Below are 23,149 nucleotides of genomic sequence, written 5' to 3' on the forward strand. Positions count from 1 at the left end.
GCGTTCGCCTCTGGTGCATGGGGTCCCTGATTCGATTCATCTCGCGCCAAATGAACTTTGTGGTGGACAAACACTGTGTGCGTGTGTTTCCTCGGGATTCTCTCGTTTCCGCCCACTTTCTTCATTCCACCATTTTATTCATTTCTCATCATCACCATCTTCTTTAGCCTAGCCGGCATAATCGTGGGACGTAAAATTTAAAGATTTCATTTCTATTTATTACTTTATTATTATTAACGATCATGGTTACCTTTGTCATTTCACCGATTCAGGCTCGTATTAATCTTCAATTTAGAACACGGAATATGTGTTAACATTCGTTAGGACACAATATTATACGACTTGTAAAATGCCAGAGGTGTAAACAAGGTATTAAATGTCTTCACTATTCTATTATCCTCTCGAGCGCGAGAGATCAGGATTCAATTCTCAGTAGGAAATCATGTGGTTCGGATCCCACATCGAGTTGTGGATTCACGTCTCAAATAGGCCCGTTGTTGAAAGGAACGCTAAACTCTAATTAAAAAACAATTATCCTCTCAGTCGGAGCAATAAAACATTCCTCAATGTGTTTTAACAAATAGATTAGCTCATTCCTTTCTTATTGTATACCTTGAACTGGCAAAATCATAACTTCTGTAGAAATGAACGAAGAATAATTTACGTTGTTGTCAATGTGGGTCATGGTGTGTGGTGGGTCGGAGTGGGTCACAGTAGGTCAGAGTGGGTGACGGTGGATGATGGGTCAGTCGGGGATGGGTCTAGTTTTCACTGACCCACGCCATCTCTGGCCACATCTATGAAAGGTTTTCCTTTGTCCATTTTATTAATGATAGTAAATTTGGATTTGTTTGCAAGTAGAGATATATATCAGTTCTGGTTTCTCTATCTCAGTATAGTTTGTATTTTTGTTTTAAATTTATTATTATTATTATTATTATTATTATTATTATTATTATTATTATTATTATTATTATTATTATTGAATTACACATATTCGACGAACGATCAAATGCAGAATTATTTTTTAGAAGAACTCTAGAATGTAATTTATCGGTTAAGCAATATGTAAACATTACTTGCGTTTTCGTTCAAGGTCTTTGGTATGTTGTCTGGTGGTGTAAGCGAACTGCACACAACGTAATGCGTAAACGGTATTCGTTGTGCTTATAGATTGTAGCTACGTAATCTTAAAATGGCTTTGAGCTTATTTGCATTATGATCAAAGGGCTGAAGAGTTGCTTTCGCTTTTTTTCTTCTGTTCTTTCTTTCGTATATTAGTTCATTTCCATAGCCTTGTTTCGTTTTGTATTTAAAATTGTTTTTTTCAACTCGTGCTTCGATCACTAAAGCTAGCAGATGGTATTCCCATAGGAGTGACGCAAGCGATTTCCTGGTCTTATTTGCTCATTCATTTGCTTAAACGTAGAGTGTAGCGGAGGTTATCCTTGGGTAAAGTTTGCTAATGAAAATGAATAAGGATATTATTATTATTATTATTATTATTATTATTATTATCATTATTATGTTCAGGTACATGGCCATGCCGGATTAGAGAGTTCCTTCGTAACTATGTGAATAGGATACGCACCCTTGGCTTGTGAGACTCGGGTTCGATTCCCAGAAGGAGTCTATGTGCATCGGATCCTAAGTTTACTGCCATAGGTTTACTGTTTCGCTGCTGAACGGCTGCCGTGCCAGATTAGCGATTTTGCCAGATTCGAACGTCAATGTAGTTCCAACATCCCATCCATTTTTTATTAAATGCTCCTTGAAAGGGTGTCAACACCATAGTCGCACTAGAATTTCGCTTCTGGTGATATTAACGAAGTCAAGCAGTGTCCCGATCTGGTCAGAGGTGGATGGGTGACCATATCTGTTAGCATTGCGGCTTCCATCTCGCATTGTGAGGACAATTGAGGAGCTACCTGAAAGAAAGAAGCAAACTCTGGTCTAAAATGCCAGCATCAATGGTAAGGGAAACCTATGCGCTGACCACACATCACCCCAAAAGCATGAACGTTACAAGCCGGCTGCTTGGTCCTAAAACCCTAAGGGCCGTTGCGCCTATAGTGTAGTTTTATGTTCCCCGAAAACTTCGTAAAAAAAAAAAATACGTAACATAGTGACATTGTCTTATTCTAAGATCTCGTTCACTTCGGAGTTGCAGTGGCTCAGTGGTAGAGGGCTTACCTTTGGTCTGTGGGATCCCTTTTTCGATCAACCGCCAAGGAAGTTTGTGGTGGACAACATCGTGTCCGTGGATTTTCTCGGGGTACTCCAATTTCCTCCCACGTGATCATTCCGCCAATTCTTGTATCATCACTCACTTGCCTTAATCATTGTCTCCCTTAGCCAAACGGGCATAATCGTAGGACGTTAAACTGAAACAGGGTGTCTACTGATACTGGAAATACTTGAAATACTGGAATTATACTGGAATTTAATTTTGATACTGGAAATATACTGGAATTTTGATCCACATACTGGAAAAATCATGAAATATACAAATATTATCATTCTTTATAATTTACCCTATATTTTTGAACTCCAAAAGTCCAGGGTAATAACAATCTTGCATTATAACTAGAATAGAATAATGTCAATTATTTATATAAGTTATAATATAACTTAATAACACATTTATATAATACAAATAATGCTCTTGGCTCAAGGGCGCCGATTTCTCTGTAAATTTTGGGGAAGGGACATTCAGATGCAGAAGGTATATATATATATATATATATATATATATATATATATATATATATATATATATATATATATATATATATATATATATATTTGGTCTAGGAATTAATTCGTGCGGTTGGTACGCACACATTGAAGCTGTAGTACAAACACAAAATACATAAATACCTTAAGAAAAATATTGTCCATCGCTAGCCACCACTTTCGCCCATCTGTCAGGCAATGTACGGATTCCGTGGCGAAAGAAGTCCTCATCCTTGGAAGCGATCCAGTCAGAGACCCATGTTTCGATATCTTCTGAAGAAGTAAACCGCTGTCCAATCAAATCGTTGTTCATGCAATCGAACAAGTAGTAGTCCGAAGGAGCAACGTCTGGTGAATACGGCGGGTGGGGTAAAACTTCCCATCCGACATTTTCTAAATAGGTTTTGACCGGTTTTGCGACATGTGGGCGAGCGTTATCATGTTGAACAATAAGTTTATCATGTCTGTTCTCCCATTCTGGTCGTGTTCTGGCCAGAGCTTGCTTCAAACGCATTAATTGTCGTCGATAACGTTCTCCATTCATAGTTTCACCCAGTTGCAGCAGCTCATAGTACACCACACCTTTCATATCCCACCATATGCACAGCATAACCTTTGCACAGTGAATATCTCGTTTTGGTTGTGATGGACCTGGTTCAACTGGTTTCACCCAGGCCTTTTTTCGTTTAGGGTTCTCGTAATGGATCCACTTCTTATCACCCGTAATAATTCGATGCAGAAACCCCTTTCTGCTCTGTCGTTGAAGCAGCAATTCGCAAATGGTTTTTCGTCTTTCAACGTCTCTGTCTTTCAATTCATGTGGAACCCAATGTGACATCTTTTGAATCATTCCCACAGCGATCTTTTGAATCACAGCGTAGATGGCCTTTCAAGCGTTTGGAGACTGTTGTTTGATCAACGCCTAATGCTGCTGCAAGTTGTTCCTGCGTTTGACACGAATCCTGCTCGAGCAATGCTGTCAATTCTTCGTCTTGAAATTTTTTTGGCTGTCCAGCTCGCTCTTGGTCTGCCAAGCCGAAATCACCACTTCTAAACCGTGCAAACCACTTCTGACACGTTCGCTCAGCTAGAGCATGGTCACCATACACTTCCACCAAAATACGATGACTTTCAGTCGCACTTTTCTGCATGTTAAAGTAATGCAGCAGGACACCCCGCAAAAACACTTTATCAGGCACAAATTGCGCCATGTTCACTTAACTACAAACTGGTGTTGTTGACGCTTTAATCCACTGCCCTATACTACGAACGATACGCGATGACAGGGGTTTGCAACACATGTGTGGATACACGGAACTGTGGGACGCTCCGTTCGTTGCGCCATCTCTTGTCCACCCGCACGAATTAATTCCTAGACCAAATATATATATATATATATATATATATATATATATATATATATATATATATATATATATATATATATATATATATATATATATATATATATATATATATATATGAGAATTTTAAGACAAATTGCATTCAAATTATGCCAAATATTGTATATTCATAAATAGAATAGGGGGCCCACATTAGCTTTGGGGGCCCGGGCCCCCTCGGCCCCCCAGGATCGGCGCCCTGGTGTTGGTTCACTGTATTAAGCCTCCTAGCAGGGTATCTACGGACCATGAAAGTCATGAGTTGAGGTTGTCGGTCAAAGGAAAGTAGTGAAATTGAGCTTCAGATCATGAAAAAGTGATTTTAAAGAACAACAATACTTACATAATGCAGCACAGTTACTGAAATAATAAATTGATTTTCGCTAATGATCCGCCGTTAAGAGGGATGCCATCTCTTTTGGGGTTGCAGATAGTCACTAACCTCCCCCTTTCTACTAAATGTTTTCAGTTTCCCCCTTTTTTCTTTTTTTCTTTCTTTTCAATACCTCACGCATAACAATGAATGCATTATATTATATGCAATGCTTCAAGTACAGTATACAGGCTGCAAACTATTCAGTAAAAGTATGCCCAATGATGGGTAACTGAGGGCCAGTTTTAATGCTTGGTATGGATGTGGCACATTGCTTGTGTAAAGGTTTCAGCGCTTTTATGAACAGCTATATATACCTAATCATTTGTATTTCAAAGAAATCAAGGGTAACTAAATTTATTAAAAATAAAATATTCATTTGATGGCAAGACAGTTACAAACCTGAAATCATCAAAAGTGCGATTATTCTTAAAGAACTTTTTAAAAAATCATTATGAAGGTACTGGAATTTTGCTGATAGTTATACTGAATATACCGGAATTTTGAAACTGAAACTCAGTAGACACCCTTTGAAAGATTTCATTTCAATTTTCATCTAGTTCACTTCGAGTTACATGAGATTTCTAATATAATATCAACATTAGCATTTTCGCTTCTTTTGTTAAGTGTTTCAGGTTCATCTGAGAACATTGTCCTTAACAAACGAATGTGCTTTATAAAATAACTATCGCTCATTAAAAAGAAAATAATTTCGTTGTCACTGGATTATTGTCATTAGTAGTAATATTATATAGTTCTCATAGGAACTCGAAAAGTTTTTGAACTTCACCTTTGTTTGTTCAACTGGAAGACATTACCATCATATTATTGCTATTATAATATATTTTGTTCGTGTGTGGAAGGACCACAGCATAAGTGTAAAAAAAAGACAAATTGGTTCTTCGGCTTTAGCAAATTTCGCTGTTGCTTCAGGCGTCAAGAATGAAAATTCTCATGACAACAGGTAATAATATTCACTCAGTTGAACTTTGATCTTTCAATGTTGAAGATTGGAAAAAGAAGAACGAAGTGTATGCACGAAAAAAAAATCATTTTGCTCGTGTCTGAAGGTAGAAGGCCTGAGAGAAATTATATAGGTATGTTGCTATGCATTCTAGATGTCAGCACAAACATTACTAACACTATATTCTTTTGTGTACATTTTCCTCGAAAGAACATTGAGAAATCATCAATCAAGCTATAACAGTGTTGTTGTTTTTTTATGTAATATTTGTGACCGAAATGTCAAGGTCTAAATTTTAAAAACGTCTTTAAGATACATATCGGTAGGACTAAAATGATTGTTTGTCATTAATTTTTAGGAAAGGTAGTGACGCCGGAAGCTTACGAGAACAGAGAGTGTTGATCTTTACAAATTTAATCAACATTCTGTATTCTTTTTTTAAGCGTTTTTTTTATTGGCCACCATTTTTTGCTTACTTAGTATTACACCTTTGGCGATCTTTTGTGGAAGATGAAGTTACCTAATTCTAGCCAACCACGTGTCAACAGTACTGTAGAAAGAATAGCAGAAGAGAGTTACACTAGTTTCTTTATACTGGTAACAATGAACAACTGTTTGTACAAAGTTTTACAACAGAAACTCATACAGATATTTATCAAAATAATGGAAACACAACAGCACTAGTATTAGGACGAGACGAGACAAAAAAGAGCTGTTATGCCAAGTGGTTAAAATCACAACTTTTAACCAAGTTTGGTTTGATTAACAGAGCACAACATACAACACGACTACAATCTTCTAACAACGATTGCTTGGTTTCGACTGAACCAGTAATGAATCACTACGACAGGAATATGTGTCAATACCGTCGGTACAGTCGAAAGACAAGCCTTCCCCACTTATTCTGAAATCCTTTTTTAAGAACCTCTGGAGCCTGGCGCCACTCCAACAAACAAGGAGATCTATGTGACTTTCCGCTTTCAAAAATGGCAAGTTCGAATAACATAAAAAAATTAAAAATTTTAATTTTATTGTCAAACCAGCATCCTTTCAAATGTCAGTACCGAAAAAAAGTGACAACGTTTCTATCTTTGTTCGGAACGAGAAAGACCATGAAACAATGGTTAGTTACTGATAAAACTGCCATTAATAGAACTTGTACTTCTTTAACAGGATTTTTGAACATAGATATCCTCACCAGATTCCGGAATGAAATCTTCTGAAACACTGATCTCGATGAATGCTTTAACATTGTACTTGAATCTGGAATACTATCACAAAATAATTAAATTGGAATCGATTGAAAGATAGAAATGAAAGCTGTTGGTAAGAATCATTAAAGAAAAAAAACTTTTAAGTATTCCCTGTCTTCCTTTGAAATAATAAACACTGGTATACATTTCGAGGGCAAATAATTTATTCCGAGTTAAAAATTTTTTAAACAAATTCAAAAACACTGTTTACATTTTCGATTCACGAGACGAGACATTTCACAAGACGTCTCGTCTCGTCTCGTGTCTCGCCTCAAAGGCTTCTGTCTCGTCTCGTGGCCACACTAACGAGAACAAAATACGACTTCTTGCTTAATATGGTATGGAACAACTTTGTCCTGCAGAACAGCACCATTTTGTCGTGGAACTGAGGCATATAAGTTATGGACGATTTCCAAAGAAATATCATATATATATATATATATATATATATATATATATATATATATATATATATATATATATATATATATATATTTCCTTATTCAGTGCAGTACTCAGCTCTGTCAGTGAAGATCAAGTAGGATATTAACTCCTCAAGTCAAAAACTGACCGTAGGTAAAAAATGTTGAGGACCGGAAAATTGAAAGGGCCATTGGAGACATTCCATCCCGATGTTCATGAAACCATTTACACCATTCATGAAACCATTTACTTGAAACCATTTAGTTCTATTATTGTTTTGTTTTCTGAAAATATAGCTGAAAGTATTTTACAATTACAGTGAAACCTCCCTTAACGGACACCTCTCAATAACGGACATCTCTATAATACGGACAGAGTTTTTTGTACCGGCAGATGGAACAAAACCCTCCCTTTAACGGACACTCTCAGATACGGACGCGGACAGTCCTTTCCCCCCCCCCAAACGTTTCAATAACCTCTTCATAACGGACAGGAATTATTCTCGGTTCTGCGATATATTACAGGAGACAGAAAATCTTTTCCCCACAAGTGTATCTATCATGAGTCTAGACCTGGTGAACCATCAAACAGAGCAGCTTCAAGCTGAACTTGGAATTCTTCTGTTTTTCTGTCCGCAATAAACTGTTTTCTGGTGGAAATCCTAGAAAAACTTCAATAAGCAATAACACTCAGCAGGTTAGTCGTAATGCCAAGAATTCTACGCGGAAGATCTTCCCTTCCCTAACAATTTTAGCCCCTTTTCATCTGGGCCTTGCATCTTTCCTGACAATTTCTTAAATAACAAAATAATGTTTGTTTTACAATAACATTTTCAACGAGCAATGTTTCCTCTCTTACTTTTTTGGAAAAATAATTTTTTTTGTTTTTTTTTTACTTATGACACTGGAACAAGTCTGGGTTTGGGGTTTTCCCGGCTTTCTTTTCACTTTCACTAAGAGGATATTCTTTGTGATTGGGACTGGGTCAATAAACATATGCACTTCCATCCTTTTCATCCAAAGAACGAATATATTAACACATTCCCCAGTAATAATATTATTTAACAGAAATGAATTTCTCCTTCATTCCTCCCAGTAATTCAAATGCGTACTAAATAGAATATTTTCATATTGAATTTTACGTATCTACGGTCATACATAATGCAGTTACTGTATATTACTGCATACTATTACCATTGTGAGAAATTAAATTTCTGTAACCTCTCTGTAACGGACACCTCTCAATAGCAGACAAAAATTCATGTCACATTACTGTCCGTTATTCAGAGGTTTCACTGTAGTTGAGGATCCAGAATAATACTCGTTCAATATTACATAGATATAAATGATATGAAATCTTTGAGGTTATGCCGGTTAGGCTAAAGGAGACGGTGATTATGAGAAATAAATGAAATGGTGGAATGAAGAAAGTGGGAAGAAACGGGTGAACCCCGAGAAAACCCACGCACACGGCGTTTGTCCACCACAAAGTTCACTTGGCGGGAGCAGGGTTGGAACCCAGGACCCCATGCACCAGAGGTGAACGCTCTACCACTGAGCCACCGCGGCCCCTTACATAGATATAGTAGCTTGTAGTAGTGGATCCCCCCCCCCTCCCTCAAAGCTTGGACCTCTGTGAAGAAAAATTTCTGGGTACGCGCCTGACTCATACCTTTTATTTGGTTTTGTAATTTACTTTTGCTGTCAGTAGAAAGAAAACGAATTGGTGTGAAGTAATAAGTATCTTAGCTCGATATGTAATAACACATATTGCGTTTTTGCCAACGCAATTAAAATGTAAACAAGACATTGAATCCCACGTAACATTCGGTAATATGTTTGAATACGGTATTTGTTTTTCTCTTCTTTCCTCTGGATATTAAGGTAAGACTTTTTTGTTTTGGTTTGGTTTGTTTTAACAGCAATGGCCTTGGAATGATTATCATGTCATCCTACTTTCACTACAAATAAGCCGCAATGTGATTGCCAATTGTTTTTATTTTTTTCTGATGTGTCATTTCCAGGAAAAAACTAAAGAGTAACAAAAGCCTCAAACAGTAAATACCACATTGCTTAACTTCCTTACGTTACCCAAAACCTAATTACCACCCACTATAAAGCAATTTGAATAGCATTGGTTATTTCCACAAAGTGAATACTGTTATAACTCATTGGTGAAATGTAAATGGAAAACCCTTAAGGCTGGGTCTACTTTATAAACATTTTACGCATTCTTTTTGTTTTCTTTTGCATTTGACCATCATTTTCTTTCTCTGCTCTTAAAATTGTTATTTAGCGTTTCAGCGTTACTAGCTTATATTGTGACGAAGTCTGTTATTATTTGTTTATTTCTTTATTTATCATCTGGGTCTCTCTAGTTCCTTACCTTGTTAAAATGGTTTATCTCAGTTACGTAGAAATATATAGGTTCTCTTCTAACTACGGAAACAGAATCGTGCAAAACTATTAAAATTATTGTATTGTACGAAAGAAATTAATGTACGGTTTCTAGCCTTGAATATTGTTTGTATATACTGTATAATACAAGGTCCATTCAATAAATAGCTGGAAAAGTTGTATAAAAAAATTACAAAACTTCAACAAAATTAGTGCTTCTTTGATGTTTTTTGGTGGTGTCCTAGAACTATTACCAGATGGGCCTGACACGCTTGCCTCGTGAACGGGATGCTGGGAGTCAGTGAAACAAGATGGCGGTACACTTGCAGGTTTGCACCAACGTGGAGCAGCAAAGTGTCATTAGATTTGTGTTAGCTGAAGGATTAAAACCAATCGAAATTCGCCGTCGAATGGCAGTGCAATAGGGTGCACTGAAATTGCGCAAACTTTCACTCCCTTATCTGTTGACACAAATAAAGCCTTAATGAGCAGGTAATAAAATTGAAAATTGCGCAAAAAAAATGTGGTGCAACGTTGCCATCATTACTATAAGCATTTTGACTAATAAAAAGAGTCACAAAAACGCAAATCGTTTTAGGGGAAAGATACAAAGTAATGGAGGACAATAGCTTTTTCAGTTGTCGCTATTATATGTGTGTGCATGATCGTCGTTAGTGAGGGGTCCGGGTAACACGACACAGTCAATAATTTTCTATATCATGTCTAACTGCAAGATTGCCTGTAAGATTAAAACTGCAAGATTGCCTGTAAGATTAAAACTGCAAGATTGTCTGTAAGATTAAAACTGCAAGATTTCCTGTAAGATTAAAACTGTAAGGAAAACAAATTTATATAAAATAAACACACAAAAAAATATTTCTAGAAGTTTCCTTTAAATATCGTGGACAAGCGTTCGACCAATCAGAGATAAAGATTTCTTTACATTTTCCAGTTTTGGCCAATCATAAACAAATGTTTATTTACATCTTTTAGGTATGTCTACCACGTATCTTAGTAACTGTCCTTTCACCATTCGCTTTGCGTCGAACAACAAATGGACCAGAAGCTTTTCATAGACACTACAATAGTCAATTTTACTTCTCTGCTCCTGATGTTCATACGGTAATTTCTGTTTTGTTATAGATCCAAACGGAACCTGCAATAAAAATGACGTCGATAGTGAAATTAATTTCAAAGGCCCAAAGACCGGCAGAAGTCAGTTTGCAGGCTGTAGGAATTCACAGATAAACCACGAGAAGGCACGTATAACATTTTTAAAAAGCGATAGGATTTAAATTCCAGGATTCAAGCTGTAAACGTGAAATATTCTGTAAATACATATTTTGCTGTGTAACTATTAGAATGCAATACAAGTATATCTCACAAAGGAATGGCATTTATACATTTTATTTCGGTGCAAAATTTTCTCACAATTTCCTGAATCCTGTTGTTGGCAACGTCGCGGTGGAAATTTGCGCAATTTCAGCACTTTTTGCTCCTCGTTAATAAGTCATAGATTACAGAAATTATCAACGATCTAATCTTCATTAAAAAAAATGCGCAATGTCGTTGCACCGGTGCAATATGGTGAAAGTTGTTTGAGTCGAACACAAGTGTAAGAGTGGGTAGATAAGTTCAAAAAGCTCTCTCTACACACACATCCATGCGCCTTTCTGTAATTTCTGATGTCAAATGTTTTGGAATTCACCTCTCACACACTTTCTTGAACATAAGTACGTCATGAATAATATGGTGGGCTGAGCCGACACTAATGTTCACCTCAAACAACTTTTAGTCACCATATTGCACTACCGATCGACGGTGAATTTCGATTAGTTTCAACCCTTCAGCTAACAAACACAAATCTAATTACACTCCGCTGTTCCACGCTGGTACAAACCTGCAAGGGTGCCGCCATGTTGTTTCACCGATTCCGAGCATCCTGTCAAGACACGAGATCAAAGTAGCTTTTCATGTTTTTCATTGGTGTATTATTCTCCAATTGATTAAAATGTATATAAATATAAAAATCAGGGAGGAGCATTTGACCCTTCGTGGAAAAATGAAATCTTTGAGTTTAACGTCCCACGATTATTCCCTTGAGGTTAAGGGAGACGATGATTTTAGGCAAGTGAATCATAATGGAAGAATTGGTGGAATGAGAAAATGGGAGGAAACTGGAGTATACCAAGAGCACGATGTTGTCCACTACAAACTAACTTGACCAGAGATCGAACCAGGGACAGCCCGCACCATAAGTAAGCGCTCTAGACCCCCCGTAGAGCTCCAATAACACCCTTAACTTGAACACTTCACTAAACACTGAAAGGTCTATAAGAACAACAAATCAAGTTTAATCGGATTCGCCCCAACAAACAAATACCCCCTCTCTTTACTCTAGTACTTAGCGCATGTTCCTTTTGTGCACAGAGTCCCGCGCTCGGTTCCCGGTACAGTCAGAAACAAAACAAAAGTTCTTTCCGATTGGTAAAATTTATTTTGGGAATAACGGTGGTATGACTGTAACGCACAAGAAATTACATTCTTTTTCATTTACTGAAAAACTGAACTTAAATTATTCTTTCATTCTGAAGTTATTTACGAAACTAATTTCATCAAAGATTAGGAACTTTTGTCGGTGACTGTACAAGGGTACAAAAATTTAATTTCACAATCATACACTTTCATTTGTCATCCGTTTCCTTTAGTCTAAAGGGTATAATCGTCGAGCCTTAAACTTAAATAATAATAATAATAATAATAATAATAATAATAATAATAATAATAATAATAATTTCATTTCATTTTCTAACAATCAACTAAAATCTATGTAAGTTTAAAGCAAACGACGTGCCAGTTCGTAAAGGCAAATCATTATGATGTCATGAAAACTAAAATTAATCAATTATTTTGTATATCCTATTCTGGATTCGAAAAAAAAAAATGAAATGAAATCTTTCAGTTTAATATCCCATAATCAATCGTTCTTTCAGAAAAAAATGTTTGGAGGGGGCACGTAGTATTCCGGGGGGGGGGCACTGCTGGTACTATTTTATTTATTATTATATTATAGACGTATTATTTTGGTCTTGTCCGGGGGGCACTCTCAGAGCTTCGGGGGGAAGTGTCCCCAAAAAACATGTCTGGAAGAAACACTGCCCATAATTATGAGCAGGCTAAGCGAGACGTTGGTTAAGAACTTACCTTACTGAAAATAAAACAAAATTTACCATTTTTCTTTTGCTTATTTATTCATAAGTGAAAGGGGATAATGAAATGCAACTTACCACAATCATAGATAATGTTATTCTACAACAGCAAATATCAACCAGGAGAATTTTCAGTGTTGCCATCCATAGAAATTACAGTGTTACCAGAATAGCATTTCCCCCAAAATCTAAGTTAAGGCAGTGACTATAGGAACGAACTCAACTGCATTTGATTACGTATCATGTTGCCTTGAAACCCTGTGAACTACTTTTAGCATAACATTATTGTTTAATTTTAATAACTGTATGTTAAAACTATTTTGTTTATTACAAACTAAATACAACTATTATTTAAAAAGTAGTTCACAGGATTCCAAGACAACATGATACGTAATCAAATGCAGTTGAGTTCGTTTCTCTAGTCGTTGCCTTAAGTCAGATTTTAGAGGAAATGTTACTCTGGCAACACTATAATTTCTATGGATGGCAACATTGAAAATTCTTCAGGTTCATATTTTCAGTTGTAGAATAACATTGTCTACGATTGTGGTTAGTTGATTTCATTATCTTTTTTTCACTTATGAATAAACAAGCAAAAGAAAAAATGGTAAATTTTGTATTATTGTTAGTAAGGCAATCATTTGAGGCAGGTGAATGATGATGGGTGAATTGGTGGAATGAGAAAGTGGGAGGAAACGGGAGTATAATGAGAAAACTCATGGAAACAATGCTGACAACCACGGGGGACCCCACAATCATAGATAAGTAAACCATCGTGCCTTCCAACCATAAACTGTAGGTTTACGTCTTATTTAGCCTCGGTATTGAAAATAGTTGCTAAAGATTACCATTTATTCCCAAGGAAAAAAGACATTTTCTATGTAAATTAACAGACTGAAAAATCATGATGGCGCCAGTACTCAACAGTTTTAATGCTAGTACTAGCTAAACCTGCGCTCTCCGCACAGCGCATCATTCACATATGAGCATGAAGCTCCTTGTCATTCCTCACACCATTTGTACATGTCTCTTTACAGATACAAGTGAAAGACGTCTTGATAAAAATCAGCAAGGAGTACTATAAAGGAGAGATTTTTAAAAATATTTTATCAATATTTCCCACCGTTTGCAAGATTGAGCCTACTTCCGGTTGAAGTTTCTAATTCATGTATAAACAGTGTTTTCTTTCTTTTTGCATGCAGTGCATAATAAGTAAATACATTACATACACAATTAATTATGTCAGTGATATATGGTGCTCATTGGGCAAAACACTCTAAACAATAAATGATCATCTTAGCCCGGAGAAATGGTTATCCTTCGTTTTTCACTATCATTTGGCCATGAAACAAACGCCTGGGAGATATATAACCCTTGTATACAACTATGTTGTGTTGGCGTGTATAACTCATAGGATATGATGGTTTACTTTTTTAAAGTTCAACACTTCCAGTGAACCTTAAAAAATGTAATAAAGAAATAACGGCCACATTTTTTTTAAATACTCATTTAGAACTGAACAATCTACACAAAATTTGGAATCATCAGCGAAAATGGTACGTTTCTGACACTTGCAGTTTCCGAGATCTAATTGTCGAAAGGATTGGAGACAAACATATAAACCTAGCATTTTAATATATAGACTAGCTGAACCTGTGTTCTCTACACAGCGCATCATTCGCATATGAGCATAAATCTCCTCATTCCTCACAACATCTGTACATGTCCCTTTACAGACACAAGTGAAAGATGTATTGATTTAAAAAAAAACGCCAAGGGGTATCATAAAGGGGAGATTTTTTTTCGCTTATTTTCTCTCAACATCTCGCACTGTTTGCAAGATTTAAGCCTACTTCCGGGTGGAGTTGAGTTGACTTTGAGTTTAACGTCCCTTTCAACAGCGAGGCTATATGAGAGGGGATCTACTGATTAACGTGGAATCCGAACCACATGAGCTCCCGTCAGGAATCGAACCGGGTCTCCCACGCCAAAGGCGCGTACGCTAACCCTTAGCCACAAAGGAGCTCTACTTCCGGTTGGAGTTTCTAATTCAAGTAGGACCAGTGTTTTCTTTCTTCTTGCATGCAGTATGTAATAAGCAAATACATTACATACACAATTAATTATGTCAGTCATATATGGTGCTCATTGGGCAAAATACTCTAAACAATAAAGGATCATCTTAGCCCGGAGAAATGGTTATCCTTCGTTTTTCACTATCATTTGGCCATGAAACAAACGCCTGGGAGATATATAACCCTTGTATACAACTATGTTGTGTTGGCGTGTATAACTCATAGGATATGATGGTTTACTTTTTTAAAGTTCAACACTTCCAGTGAACCTTAAAAAATGTAATAAAGAAATAACGGCCACATTTTTTTTAAATACTCATTTAGAACTGAACAATCTACACAAAATTTGGAATCATCAGCGAAAATGGTACGTTTCTGACACTTGCAGTTTCCGAGATCTAATTGTCAAAAGGATTGGAGACAAACATATAAACCTACCATTTTAATATATAGACTAGCTGAACCTGTGTTCTCTACACAGCGCATCATTCGCATATGAGCATAAATCTCCTCATTCCTCACAACATTTGTACATGTCCCTTTACAGACACAAGTGAAAGATGTATTGATTTTTTAAAAAAAACGCCAAGGGGTATCATAAAGGGGAGATTTTTTTTCGCTTATTTTTTCTCAATATCTCGCACTGTTTGCAAGATTTAAGCCTACTTCCGGGTGGAGTTGAGTTGACTTTGAGTTTAACGTCCCTTTCAACAGCGAGGCTATATGAGAGGGGATCTACTGATTAACGTGGAATCCGAACCACATGAGCTCCCGTCAGGAATCGAACCGGGTCTCCCACGCCAAAGGCGCGTACGCTAACCGCTTAGCCACAAAGAGCTCTACTACCGGTTGGAGTTTCTAATTCATCTATGACCAGTGCTTTCTTTCTTCTTGCATGCAGTATGTAATAAGCAAATACATTACATATACAATTAATTATAATGTCAGTTATATATGGTGTTCATTGGGCAAAACACTCCAAAAATAAAGATTCATCTTAGACTGGAGAAATGGTTAGCCTTTCATTTTCATTATTATTTGGACATGAAACAAACGCCTGAGACATATACAACCCCAATATACAACAATGTGGTGTTGGAATGTATAATGCATAAGATGTGATACTTTAGTTTTTACATTTTTTAACTTCAACATTTCCAGTGTACTCTTAAAAATGTAATAAAGAAATAGTGGTCATGTTTTTTTTTTAAATATTCAGTTAGAACTGGACAATCTACATGTAATTTGCAAGCGATCAATGAAAACGTCATCTTTCTAGAGCCTGTAGTTTCCGAGATCTCATTGTCGAAAGTATTGGACACAAACATATAAACGTCCACAAACATATAGTTTAAAAGGATCTCAAAGATGGCAGCACAATTTATTTGCATTGATTTTGGAGAAGACTTATTAAAATACAAAAGTTTTGAACAATATTTTTTTTTTAAAAATTAAACTTTATGACAAAGAACTATTTAAATAATTTATTTAAAGTACACATACTTTAAAATATTTGTCTTTGTTAAATATGAAATCACAAATAACCGTAAATCAAAAATTTGAAATCAAAAGTTATAGGTTAGAGCTGAGGCGCTTTTATTGCCATTGTAGCATTTTAATAGATAGATACGTGAAAGTGTCTAAGAGATCTCCGATGAAAAAAAAACTAACAATATTAACGTAATAAGTTCTAAAAATAATAAATAGAAGTTAAGTTACAGACCGTTAAGTGTAAAATTAGACTGGTATTCAACTGTTAAGTATTATTTTAAATTGCTGTCGAGTAGCAAGGCCAATGAATTTACCTTGAAATTGGTCATTATTATGAGAACACCTAACAGTTAAAAAAAAAAAAAAAAACTAAATGACAATTATGCAACTTTTATAGTTAAACATCTTCGCACTTCGATTGTTTCATTTATATTTAAAGGTAATTTGCACATTACATAAAATAAAAATATAAAAAAATAAAAATTAAAGAAAGAGTAATGAACGGAAATACAAATTCCTCGACCGGAAAAATTAAAAGAGTTTGAGAGATATTTATCAGTTTTATCATCTCGTAAAGTTGTAATAATTATCTTAACTGTTAGCAAGTAATTTTCTGTGGTCTGAGCACGTGTAAGAAGATAGCAAAACCCACTAACATTTTTTTTTCGTCCTTCTGCACGTTATGTAATCACGAACAAAGCACCATCACTCACAAATTGGCTGGGATATTTTTTGTTCTAAAAAAATATTATCTTCAATTTTTTCAGTGGCGAAATTGAAGGGTAATCTGAAGCCTTGGAAAGTTTGGTTTACCGATCAACACTCCTATTTACGCTGTCTATTATCTCTAAAACTGTTTAATGAATCACTATCCATTTTAGAAATGAAATATTACGTCCTACGGTTGTGCCGGCTAGGCTAAAGGACATGGTGGTGATGAGCGATGAATGGAATGGTGCAATAAAGAAAGTAGGAGGAAACGGGAGAACCCCGAGAAAAACCACCAACATGGTGTTTGTCCACCACAAAGTTCACTTGGCGCGAGTTGAGATCGAACCAGGGACCCCGCGCACCAGAATTGAACGCTCTACCACTGAGCCACCACAGCCCCGACTATCTATTTTAGTCTGGATGTAGACGATCTTAACTTAGGAATCGAGCTCGTTCATGGAGGTAATCCATCCAGTTAGTTCGAAGATGTATCCCACACCCATTTCCATAAAGGATTATTATTAGGAATGGCCATATTTTCGGGAAATCGGAAAATATATATTCTGGAAACGGAAAATTTTCCTCGAAAAACGAAAATTTGATTTTTTTCGGAAAACGTAAGTGGAAAATTTTCCAGAAAACGGAAGTGGAAATTTACGGCAAATGGAGACGAAATATTTTCCTGGAAACGGAAATGGAAATTTTACGGGAAACAAAAATGAAATAAAATTTCGGAAAACGGAAATAGAATTTTTTCCGCAAAATGGAAACGAAAAAAAGTCATTCCTGATCTATCACGTACTCTTCAACTGAATAACTTAAAAATGGAAACGAAAATAGGTTTTTAAAAAATCTACAAGTTTAACGAAATTTAACGTCTATTAGTGAGTCGGGGGATATTTGATCATGGTATGTAGAATTTCAGAATTCGGTATGCACGGTGTGCAGAATTGTAGATACTCTGATATTAGAAACGAAAAAAAGAACTTAAATATAAGAAATCACAAAAAACTTGAATTAAAAGTAACTATATATAATTATAAACATGGTACAGGAACTAGCTGTATGAAAATATACAAAAAAGGCATAATGTTTAAAATATATTTGATTATGTCGGTCACATAATGAAAATCCCAATGTAGGCCTACTTAATTTTTAAGAAGTATTCTAAAAACTGTCGTAAGCTATACTGGCTCTAGTCACGGTTAGATTTACTTACTAATATAAACACACACAAATCACCAGATTTATTGAATACTCTTTCTCGATCGTACCCTTTTGCATTATTTCTGATATGATTAAATGGTGCCTTGTTATGTAATCAGTATATATAGAGAGTGTAACTTAATTAACGTAACAAACGTCGGGCGGTGATTTCTGACACTAAGCTAAACAAAAAAGTTTGTATGAATATATAGTTTATTGGGCATATTGACAGAGATAGCGTCGGCCGAAAGCGTAGGAACGGTAAGTTCCAAGAGATAGATATCGACACAAACGCACGTTATTCAGACACAGCACAAGAGATTTTTAAAGTTTCTGTCATGGACAGCAATACATGCATGACAACGTCGGATCGTGGATTGGCGAACTCGTTCGAAGATACCAGGGCCATGGTGAACAGCTGCACAGACGTTATGAGAACGCTGTTCCAAGTCGTTAACATCGTTGACAGGAGTAGCATGTATCACACTTTTCATATGTCACTATAAATTTTAAAAAATGGATTAAGGTTCGGAGACCGGGCAGACCAATGCACTGGACCGCCATGTCCGATCCAACGTCTTGGCAAGTTGTTCGACCATGTATGTTGTCTGACTGTATGCAGAATTTTGCGCATATTATTACGAAATGAGCCCCTTTAACACACTCCACACCTCCGCAGTCTTCAAGCACTGACTTTGAAGATGTATAGCAAATATTTTAAAACATAGAGAAATGTTTATATCGCAGTTTTTTACCATAAATCTTTTATTCACGGCAATTGTGTTTTACACGAAAACGTTCCTTGCTTTCTAAATAGCTCTCGTATTATTATTATTATTATTATTATTATTATTATTATTATTATTAATAATAATAATAATAATAATAATAATAATAATAATAATAATAATAATAATAATAATAATAAAATAATAATAATAATAATAATAATAATAATAATAATAATAATAATAATAATAATAATAATAATAATAATTTAATTCTTCAATTATTATTTTAAAAATGTAACCAAGGTCATGGTTTAAATGATAGGATCTGTCAACTAGCTATAAAGCGTGAAGCTGTATTTAACTACCATCTTTATGTGTAAAACCTATTTCCTAATCACTTCATAATGCAGCCAACATCTAAATGATTTTTTACAAGGACACATTATAAAATCGTTCCAAGGCCACTCCCGTAATTGTTTTACGGAACTTTTACTATCTAAATATCACAAGAGAGAGAGAGAGAGAGAAAACAAATATGCCACAAAATTATCCAAAATTATGCCAAACAATAAACCTGAAATCTGACCGCAGTTTTGAATACATTTCTGTTAATTATGAAGAAATGTGAAAAGTAAGAAAGATCCTAATGTATGCAAACGTTCCCATTTAAGTGATGATTTCAGGAGATTTTCCCCAGGTGTGTGTGTCGGGGGGTGGGAATTCAAGAAACGAGGTCTGAAAGTAGTACTGTATTGGTAACTCACAATGAGAATGATTGGAGAAATTTTCCGTTAGGGGGGGGGAGCAATTTCATAGCCCGGGGGAGGATTCGCTCTGGGGTCATCTCCTGAAATCATCACTGTCCCAGATATTATTGCTGGGATTATTTTGCGCTCTCTCTTCGCCGCCTTTCAGACAAAATTCCTTTTAATATAAACTGTACATTAAATTTTAATATGACACCGAAAAATAAATATATGCCTAAATGCTACATCTATATCTTCAAATTTCGGAGGGTGGAAAATTTTCCCCTCCGAACAGTCCGGATAAAATGCTACCTTAAGAGATTTCGTGATATGTATATATTATTAAAAATGCATATATATTTCGTCCTCTTTCATGAGGAATTTCCAAAAATCCTTCCTCAATGGTACAGTATCTTAAATCACAAATCATATGTGTTGTCCAATTTTATTTTTTTTTTTACCAGCTAGCCTACGCTAGCTACTACCTGAGGGTTACGCCCTCTGTAAGGGAAAGTTGTCCAAATATGTGTTGTGTATTTTAAACTTCTGTGAACTAGTGTCGCCTACGACACTCGAGAAGTTTATGGTGTTGTCTCGTCTCAAATATAAAGTGATAATTCGTCTCGTGAGGAATTTTGGTTTTGATGTGATAAAAGTTTAATTTTCAACCGATGTGACTCCCCTCAAGAACCGCTTCACTAGCACCTATAAAGTACTCCTTGTCTCTTACTCACCTGTTGAATATTTACCCGAAAATAACATTTCAGCCGTGAACTTCTGCAAAGAAAAAACAAAATGCGATTATTTCAACAGCCATTTAATCGTGAGTCGTTACGACAATGAAGATTCCTATATCCAATCCTCTTAATGTAGGCCATTTTTTATTATTTCTCGGTTAATTGACTTCCAAAGCGAGAAGTCAAGGTCGCCATTTCCAAAGAGATTCCTCAATGGCGTGATAAATTTTCATGGTATATTAGAAGTCAGCTACACGTACATATATCAGTATTGTCAGCCTAACTGACCGGAACTCTAGATAAAGGCTCTCACAGTTAAAACTCAGTTTCTTCGAAAACAACTTACTGGCAAAATTGTGCACAGAACAGTTGTCTTGTGTGTGTGTTTTCGTTTTGTATACAGACACTAAATACATAAATTTAGTTCAAGCTGTATGCCAATTAAAATCTAGTTTAGTGTTTCTGGATTAAGGGAGCAAAATCATCTAATGGGGAAATGTGTTGCGGCAAACCTAATGGACGATTTTGGACAACTTCGGAATGATAAATTAGAAAGGTAATTATTATTATTATTATTATTATTTAAAGGTTTGCTAATCGAAACTTGGGGGCACGATGGCTCAGTAATGCCCTTCCCGCTGATCTAGTGGCTATATGTCCGCCTTTGGTGTACGGGGTTCCGGGTTCGATTCTCAGTGAGAGAGCCTTTATAATTTTAACTGTCCTGTTTATGTGTTCGTGTTCCTGTCGAATTCAGTAAGGTCAAAGAGGACTTGTATACAAGGAAACTCGGGTTTGATCGGTTGATCTTTAAAAAAAAAGAAGTGATAGAACGCTTGCCTTTGGTGCTTGGGGTCCGTGGTTTGATCCCCTTCCAAATAAGTTTGTGGTGGACAACATCGTGTCCGTGGGTTTTCTCAGGGTACTCCCGTTACCTCCTACTTTCTCATTCCACTAATTCTTCCATCATCATTCACTTGCCTTAATCATCCGTCTCCCTTAGATTGAAGGACATAATCGTGGGACGTTAAACTGAAAAATTTCTTATTTTCTAAGCAAAACTATAGTGCTGCCAAAATGTCTTGAGCCGTGGCAAAAATGCGAACTAAAGCTCACACCCTCGACACCCACGCGTTGAGCCAATAAGGGTTCAGCTATTGCTAAGCGAGAGAGCCTTAGCGAAAGGGAGTGGAATTCCTTCAGCCGACAGCAGCGCTCGGAAGGGAAGACAAGGTGTCAAGTCAATGTGGTATATCTTTAGTTTAAATATTGAACCTGTCCTTGTGATTGTCCACGAGTCAAAAGAATCTCAAAACCCTCCAGTTGTTCTAGTAACTAGCACGTGTGCCTTTGGCGCATGTGGTCCCGGGTACGATTCCCTGAGGGACAGCACAAAAAATGTAATTTCGCTATCATTCGATTTCATTAATCATCCGTCTCCTATAGCCTAAAGAGCGTAACTGTGGGATGTTAAACTAAAAATTACTTTCATTTAAAAAAAAAATCATCTCAAGAATTACTTAAGGGATCACAGCCAATTTTGACCAGGATGTACAGAGTCAGAAGTTCGGAACTGAGTTCGTTAATGGAGGTGACCCGCCCACCGGAGGGGGGTAAAAATGATAAGAAACGCAGTTTTAAGAGTCTTCATCCCGGCGAAATTAAAATACCGCTAATTTTACAGTAATTATGTGATATCTTCAAATAGATAAAAAAAAAAAATAATCGAAATGTGGAACAAGAGCGCCGTACACAATATTACTTTACATGAGAAACCGTTATCACGACTCACTTATCTACTTCCGATTTCGAGCCATTTTGAAAATCGGCATTTATTTTCGCGTTTCTAAACAGCTGAAAACGGAAAGCCACTAGGTGACTTGGTGATAACGGTACCTCACGCAAAATAATAATATCTAGGGCGCTCTTGTTTCATATTTCAATTATCTTTTATCTATTTGAAGATATCACATAATTACTGTAAAATTAGCGGTATTTTAATTTTGCCGGGATGAAGACTCTTAACGTTGATCAGTAAGGAAAAAATGAAATCTTTCAGTATAACGTCTCACGATTACGTCCGTTAGGTTAAGGGAGGCGAATGATTAAGTTGCAAATGAATGATGATGAAAGATTTGGTGGTATGAGAATGTGAGAAGTAACGGTAGTATTCCGAGAAAACCCACGGACATGATGTTGTCCACCACACACTTACTTGGCCGGGGATCGAACCAAGGACCCCATGCACCAGAAGTAAGCGCTCTACCACTGACCTACCGTGCCTCTTTGATCAACAAGGAGCAAAAACGGTAAAATAAACTATAGCAGTTCTCTGCAATCAATTAAGCGTCCCGAAAATATATTCTATCACCACTCTAATCTCTCTACTAAAATCAGCAGTGGTAGAAATCTACTATCACTTCCGGTTTCAATATTAAATGAGAAAATATCACGGGATTCAAACCAAATTCCTTTACGTGGTGTACACATGACACTGTTTACTTGTTATTAAGGAATTTGGTTTACCAACCAGAACTACTTTATACGTTTCCTCTGTCCGTGTGCCCGTCCGCCCGGTAAGTTACAAAAAATCTTTAAAACCTCTTGATGAATCACCATCAATTTTGGTCTGGATGTAGATTATAGAGGATCAAATTGTCGAAAATTATGCATGAGACGTAATTTTGTTCTATTT

At 36.2% G+C, this 23,149-nt stretch overlaps 1 protein-coding gene across 2 annotated transcripts in view; it reads left to right on the forward strand.

The window, feature by feature from the left end:
* Positions 1–23,149, forward strand: part of LOC145672935 (very long chain fatty acid elongase 7-like) — a 163,128-nt gene that overhangs the window by 15,506 nt on the left and 124,473 nt on the right. The window contains exon 1 of one of the 2 annotated variants that reach the window (XM_081742162.1): positions 20,772–21,010. The exons of the other annotated variant lie outside the window; for it this stretch is intronic. Within the exon in view, the coding sequence (XP_081598288.1) occupies positions 20,943–21,010 (68 nt within the window). The 5' untranslated portion in view covers positions 20,772–20,942. Of the gene's footprint in view, positions 1–20,771; positions 21,011–23,149 lie in introns of those variants that run through there. 2 annotated transcript variants of the gene reach the window in all.

This window comes from Thermobia domestica, chromosome 16, assembly GCF_964235325.1.
Source record: "Thermobia domestica chromosome 16, izTheDome1.hap1.1, whole genome shotgun sequence".
Lineage (NCBI taxonomy): Eukaryota > Metazoa > Arthropoda > Insecta > Zygentoma > Lepismatidae > Thermobia > Thermobia domestica.